At 48.0% G+C, this 7,255-nt stretch overlaps 1 protein-coding gene across 1 annotated transcript; it reads left to right on the forward strand.

Moving 5' to 3' along the window:
• Positions 1-1,150: 1,150 nt before the first annotated feature.
• LOC116444064 (T-cell surface glycoprotein CD8 alpha chain-like) lies at positions 1,151-2,807 on the forward strand. The gene is made up of 3 exons (XM_032109122.1): positions 1,151-1,481; positions 2,080-2,187; positions 2,665-2,807. The coding sequence occupies exons 1-3, from the start codon at positions 1,151-1,153 to the stop codon at positions 2,805-2,807; spliced, it is 582 nt and encodes a 193-aa protein (XP_031965013.1).
• Positions 2,808-7,255: the final 4,448 nt, after the last annotated feature.

Below are 7,255 nucleotides of genomic sequence, written 5' to 3' on the forward strand. Positions count from 1 at the left end.
GCAACAAGAACAATAGAGAAATACCTGTCTGTGTGCCAGAAACCTGTGCTTGGAGACAAACCACACCTGTGGATCTACACCATGAAGCACCTGTGTCACTGTGGGCTCTGCCATGCACATGGGACTCCATGAATGTGCTCAAGAGAAAGAGGCAGAATCCCTGCCAAGAAAAGCATTCTAGGGCCCGCACCAAAGGATGGGACTGCTCTGTATCTTCTGCACAGAATCTGTGAGGAGGGAACAGCAGGCTGTGGTGCCTGATCCTACCTCAGCCATGAGCAGCATCACTCTGGATCTCTATGAAAGTCATCCAGGAAAAATCCTTGAGGCGCTTCTAAGAAATGATGAGGTTAAAGGAACCCAAATTTTGGACTTGAACTGAATGTGTCCTGATGGTGGGGTCCTGATGACATCACATCCTCCCCAAAGAGCGACACAGCCTCCCAAGTGAAGGGACAAAGATCATCTCAGCTGCACTGCACCAGCCCCAAGCGCAGACACCCCAGGAGAAGATGGACAGGTCTCCTGCCCTGCTCCTGCTGCTCACTCTGGGACTCTGTGAGTACCGACACGGGGTTGTGCAGCCCCTCCACTGGGACGGGCAAGGAAAACCCTTCTATCAAATTCAAGACATAGGACTAACTAGTTAAAGGGGAGGAAAAAATCAAACCAGAAAGGCTGGCTTTGAGGTGTGCTCAGTAATTGTGGGGGGAGAGGCAGAATCACCTCAGCCGGCAAAGGGCAGCCAGAGGGGTGGCTGCAGCACCACCCGCCCTGGGAAGGGAGACTGCTCGGATGAGTGGCTCTGGAAGGGAGGGAGAAGGGCAGAAAAAAAGAGGTTTATAAGTTAAGAGCTTGTATAGCTTATCACTTTGGAGAAGCAGGGAAGGGGTAATGTCCCTGAGAAGGCACTGGAAGGGCAGCACCCACCGTGGCTGATTGCTGAGCACCCTCCTTGCACCAGCCCAGCAAGGACTCCAAGAAAACCTTCACATCATCCAGACAGCGCGGTCTTCCCTCTGCATTTGTACCTCCAACCCATGGCTGGGGAGGGAAGTGTCCTCAGAGAACCCTTTTAGTCTTCCCAAGAGCTTCCAGCAAGGATTTCTCTCCTGCAGGCTGCCCTGGGATCCATGGCCAGTCACTTGAGATGAAGGTCAGGTCTCCCAAGGACATCACCCAGCTCCGCGTGGGACAGAGGCTGGAGCTGGAGTGTCAGACTGACAAGAACAGTGGCGCATTCTGGATCCACCAGGACAAGAGTGGGACCCTTCACTTCATCGTCTTCATCAGTTCTGTTTCCCAGACCACACTCAGCAGGGATCAGAGAACATCCCCTCGCTTTGAGGCGAGCAAACACAACTCGATCTATCTGTTGGTAGTGAAGTCTTTCACACCGCAGGACGAGGGGAACTATTTCTGCATGATGAATTTCAACCAGATGCTGTTCTTCAGCCCTGGCCAGCCTGCTTTCCTTCCAGGTCAGCAACACCTTCACCCAACCTCACTCAGCCCTGACAAAATGCCCAGCACCTCCTGCCCATGCCCTTTTTCACAGCTGTCTCTCCCACAAACCCCATTTCCCTCCTTGCTTGCCCAAGGCATCCTGTGACCAACCCACTCGTCCTCCTGCCAGAGGCTCCCTGCTTGCCACCTCTGTTCCTGGGACTGCTCCTGCCCAAAGGCAAAGATGACTGGGCAGACCCAGCATTGCCTCCCCATCCTCACTTCCCCATGCCACCCATGGCTCTGAAGGGAGAAGGCTAAAGCAAAGTCCACCACCACCATCCCCTGCTTCCTCAGCACACACAGCTCCCAAAAGTACTGCCAGGCTCAGGGGCTCAGGCTTTCTGAGCATGGTGTCAGAAAGTGAGAAATAAGGAGGCTGCAGCTCCCTCCTGGCTCTTGGGAGACCCTCCCTGGGGGACACCCCATCCAAATGGGCTCTATGTAAAGTTCCCCCCAGCTGAGCCCTTTGCTGTGCACAGGAACAGCAGTGCCCGGGTAGGAGAGAAGAAAGGCAGGAGAGTTATTTCACTGTATTTCCCTACATTCCGAATTCATCCCTTTCACTTACAGACACCACCACTGTACCAGCAGCCACCACACCAGGACCCACCACACCAGGATACACCACCCAGGGCGGCATCACTGAAAAGGATTCCTGCCAGAAGACATCAGATCCAGGTAGCCTGGATGCAGGGAGGGAAAGGGAAGAGCTGGATTCTCATCACTGATAACAAGGGGCATCCTGCAGATATTTTGGGTTGGGGGAAGAGTGAAAATCCATACAGCTTTAGCAGAATAGGAAGGATTAAATTCCAGTGTTTCATCCCCCAGAGGAAAGGCTAAGGATGATGTAAAAAGCATGAGCACATTCCATGCCTGGGCACACCAGAAACAGGGTGCAAGAGGGTAGGACCTTGGGGTCCAGGGCTGCTTTTAGCCTCATCAGAGGACACAGAAGAGCTTTTGGCCACGTGTCCTTCCTCCAATGCCCAAGAAAACACTGACAGGAGTAGAACATCTCTGCAGGCCCAGGGGAAGCTCTCTGCCTCAGGCACGCCAGGCAGGGCCCTGGGCAGCTCCCTTGGCTCCACCAGAACTGGCAGTAACACCAGCTGTGAGCACCCAGTGGACCTTCCCTCTTCTCTATTCCTGCAGACAAAAGAATGCAGGAAGATCTGGAGTACTTCTGTCTCATCTTCCTCTGGGTCCCCTTGGCAGGCCTCTGTCTCCTGCTTCTCCAGCTGCTGGCCACCACCATCGTGCTGTGTCGACATAAGGCTCACCACAACCCCCTCTAGGTTCATCTCTGGCCTGAAACCACATCCCTGTCCCTCAGGAAGATAGATGGATGTTCTGGCTGCTTTGCAAGGCATGGGATAAACAGGTCAATGCAAGAGAAGGACCCCTGTTATCATCACTGCCTGGTATCTTCCAAAAAACCATCTCCACACTTCCAGAGTGACCTTCCCCTCCCACTCCAGCTCTTTCCAAAGATTTTATACAAATGAGGTGCAACAATCTGACTGCAGCATCAGAGCTTCTTTCCCAACAAAAGGCCACACATTATGAATGGGAAGCTTTGCCTTGAAAAAGTATTTTCTCTATTCAGTGTCGTTGAATGTGACAGGTGACACACACCAAAATTAAATGTATTAACATTGAACAGAAAGCCGTTCAGAAAACTGAGTGAAAGCATTTTTCTGGATTTCAATCCCTGTAAGTTTTGTTATTCTTCCTAATTAAATTACTATGTCATGACCCAGAGATTAATTTATTGCCTGTTGTAGTACTTGGGAGCCTACAGAGGACAATCACGTGGGGAGAAGCAGGACATAGGTATTTAAATTCAAAAAAGCATTTCAATAAGATGAACACATGCACAACAAAGTCCTCACTACTGCATTGAATCCTACTGTAGGATAAACAGAGAGAAACAAAACCCCAAGCAATAAAAAAGACCTATATTTGGGCATTAACTGATGTTACTAACAGCGATGCTCCACCATGCAGTGCTGCACTAAGACCCCAGTCCTGAAGCAATATTGATCCAGGCAAGTTCTTCTTGCAGTGAAGAACTGGAAGTAGGAAATCTTTGGGTTTGGTTTTTTTGGTCATTTTGTAGGGCTTGCTTGTTAGTGCTTTTTCTGCAGTATTTCATTTGCACAGGAAATCAACGTCCAGAAAAAGAATTGCAACACTGACAGTGGTAATTACCCCCCTGAACACAGCTCCAAATCCACTGCACAGCGGAATCTTCCCATTTTGGACCTCTAGTACCACTGTAACAGACATAATGAGTTAGCATAAGCCTATAAGAGAAGGGAGTAGAAAAGCAGATCCAGCTCTCCAGCTGTGGGTTTTCTGTGAGATCCTACACTGTTGCAGTGGGGATACTGCAACACGCATATATCAAACCAGGAGTCCCGTGGAAAGGAAATATATATGGACAGACAGATTCTTGATAGCTGTTTCAGAGATGTTTATTTCTCCAGCCGCATGGCCGGAGCTCTGCCCAGGAACTGCTCCAGTCACGGGACCAAGGGTCCTTCTGCCCGCGCAGGGAACACAAACCAACCCATGGGAACGAGGCTGAGCAGGGGCAGGGAAGCCCCGTGTCTGTGCCCTCAGGGCCCCTCTCCCAGGGCTACACGGCGGGGGAGGGACCCCAACACTACACATTCATGGACTGCTGCCCATCCCAAGATACCTGGGGGTAAAACTCGTCCTTTTGTCTCTTCTTACATGAGGCTTTCTATCACTGAGCTCCTTAAATTTTAGTATGTTTTACAAATATACCCAATACGCTGCACTGAACTGCTCTGATTCCACCTTTGCTGCAAAAGCAGCACAATCCTCTTTGCAGAAGGTCAGAAGGCTGAGGGGGCCAGAACAGCTTGGAGCAAGCACTAAAACCCTTTTGTAGTCACTGCCCCAGTTTCTCCCTGAATACCCCAAAAATTACCAACTTCACCACAGAAGCCTCCAGCAGAGGCAGTGACCCAGCACAGCTCTCCAAAGCAACACTGACTTTGCTTTGCAAGCTCTTCATTCCTCGTTGATCAGCTCATGTTCCAGCACAGCTCAGCTTCACCCAGCACTGCACCTTGGATCTAAACCTATGGCTCAAAAGAGCCTCTGATGTTTTCCATTGACAGGTGGAGCTGAGGAACAATATTCTTTATAATCCACTTACAATCTGGATTTTCTTTAGAAGACCTTTGCAACCCTACTAATAAGGTACCAGTAGAAGGCAAAACCAAAACCACATCTTTTGTACTAAAATGTTAAGAAGCAATTGCAAATAAAAGTGCAGCAGTGAGAAGGGAAAGTCCCAAGAGCAACTCCAGCCCTGCATGCATACACCTCTAGCAAATCATGCAAGTTCAGAGCAGACTGGCTGGGTTTGTGGTCGAGTGGCAATGTCTGGCCAAGGAGCCTGGACTGCTGCTTGCACTAATAAAAAGAGGAGGACTGGCTGCACTGGAGTCCAGAGAAGCAGCTCAAGGGTGCTTGCTTGTGCATGCAGGAAGCTGCTGTTGGACAGGCCCTAGACACCAGACAGCTTTTTGCTTACAGCATATGGAAGAAGTTCTAGTTCCACAAAAAGGAGACTGAGCAGGGTGCAGAGGCAAAGGCTGGAAGCTGCTACAGGCTGACACAAAGCAAACTGGAGCCTGGCATAAAGAATGACTTTCAAAGAGGAGCAGAAGGAATACATTTGTTCAGAGCTTGATGGTTACCTAATTGCACACTTGCTCTATACTAATAATGGAGTAGCTCAAAACTCTCAGAATCTGATGGGCTAAAGACAAACAACCCAGGAGTTAACACTTAATGGTGGGGAGAGCAAGAGCTGTTGCACAACCTAACCACAACCTCAACTAATAAAGGAAAAAAGAGTACAAGATGGTCACTGAAAGCCTATGAAGACGAGGCAGGCATCAGATGCCCCCAAAACAGAGCATCCAGAATTTGTTGATAAACCCCTGGTTCTACCCCATCCACAGCTTCACTTATTCAGTGAACTTTTCTGAGTGAGCACGGATTTTGATAAATAAGCTCCAGATACATAATACAGCCCAGATGACCCCACCAGAGCCAGTAACTGGACTGGTCAGTTAAAGTCACTTTGTCTGTTCAAGCCTGTATTTGACAGATGACCTCCACAGGGAAGGCACCTAAACTCCACCCAGACTCCTCAGACTAATTCTGTGGTGCATTTTGTGCAAGTGCTTGGAACCATACCCTTGGTGCTGCTTCTGCAGCATTCAACACAGAAAAGCAGATTTAGGCAAGGAAAAAAGTACAAAAAGCCCGTGGAAGAACAGTAAATAGGCAGTGAAACACAACCTTCCTGTAAGTAGGTTTCTTTCTTCTGATTCATCTGACATCAAATCTGTTTGACATGCAGGATCAGCACAACCTATCCATTCTGATCATTGCTGATTCCCATCCTGATCTGTGCTGAATAAATTGACTACATGTAAATTTTTGTCATGGGAGATCAATCACATCTGTTTGTGTTCCACATTCCTGGAAACCTCCCAGGCAACTTAGAAACCTTGCAAAATACTGAATTTACTCTCAGTTCTGAGGGGAAAAAACTGTCAGTCAAAATAGCTATGTTCATATATTTATTTCCTCTCCCCCCAGGCAAATGTCTCATGGATAATGCTCAAGACTTGAATGGAGCATTCAAGGTGCATTATTTGCACCTTCCCCATCCCCTTGTTTCTTAAGCAAAGTAAAGGAAAAGTTACAGCCATAACCTGACAGTAAGAAGGAGGAAACCAAGAGCAGCGCCACCAGGTCTGAAAATAAACACAAGGCAGAGGAAATGCAGGAGAAAAGGGGATCTCCTTTTACAACTGCTGAACTCAGGGAAGGTTTGCTCACTGCAGCCCAGGTCACAGCACCCACCAGCTTCTGAGTCTGCAGCAAAGCACTAAGTCTCTGTGCCAGTCTGCACTGCTGTTCTACAACACCCTCTAGAAAGTGAGAAGTTCTGAAGTGGAATAGGAACTGGATACTTCCAGGGCTTTTGCATTTGAATACATAGATACAGCTGTCCTGTAAAAATTAGTTCAAGTTAATGTGATCCAAAACACCAGTTCCTACATATAGGCCCAGCAGGACTCAGTAAGAGCTTATAAGAGGCCGTAAACAACTCCAGTTTCCGTATTTCTCTGCAGGACTGCCAATTTAATGCAAACTTGAAGTCACAGAGAAAGATTAAGTCACTCTCATCTCACATATATACATTTTTGTAAAGCACTCTTCCTTTTTACATACTAACACTTGAATTAAATTCAGAGTAGTGATGTAACACCACATTACAGTGTTACTACAAATCATTGCTGCCACTTTTATTTTTTTCTCTGGTTCTCAAAGCTTCTTTTCCTATTTCTCTTATTCACAAAAGGAAAACAGTAAGAACTGGGATGTATTAAAGAGGATTATATCCCTCCCTGCCCAAGAGACAAACCAATCTCCGAAGTGATAAGCACAGAAAGAAACTGTATCTTGCAGTGGGCAAACAAACCTTGCAAGGAAAATCTAACCCAAACTTACTGCCTTTAACTTGGCAAGTTGGCTCCGAGTGGTCACTCCAACCTTGAATTTTAGCAGCAGCCATCCTGTAAAGTGTCAAGAAGAAAGATTCAAAGCAACAGGATGGAGACAGGTCTAAGCTACCAGGGATCAGAAGCTCTGACTCATTACTGGTAACACACAGCATCCACTTCAG

This window comes from Corvus moneduloides, chromosome 5 (assembly GCF_009650955.1).
Source record: "Corvus moneduloides isolate bCorMon1 chromosome 5, bCorMon1.pri, whole genome shotgun sequence".
Lineage (NCBI taxonomy): Eukaryota > Metazoa > Chordata > Aves > Passeriformes > Corvidae > Corvus > Corvus moneduloides.

What these genes read in the sequence shown, in the direction of transcription:
- LOC116444064 (XM_032109122.1), top strand. Translation starts at nt 1,151, where the DNA reads ATGAAGGTCAGGTCTCCCAAGGACATCACCCAGCTCCGCGTGGGACAG. An exon ending in CCAGCCTGCTTTCCTTCCAG is followed by an intron (nt 1,482 to 2,079) that starts GTCAGCAACACC and finishes TTTCACTTACAG; the next exon opens with ACACCACCACTGTACCAGCA. An exon ending in CCAGAAGACATCAGATCCAG is followed by an intron (nt 2,188 to 2,664) that starts GTAGCCTGGATG and finishes CTATTCCTGCAG; the next exon opens with ACAAAAGAATGCAGGAAGAT.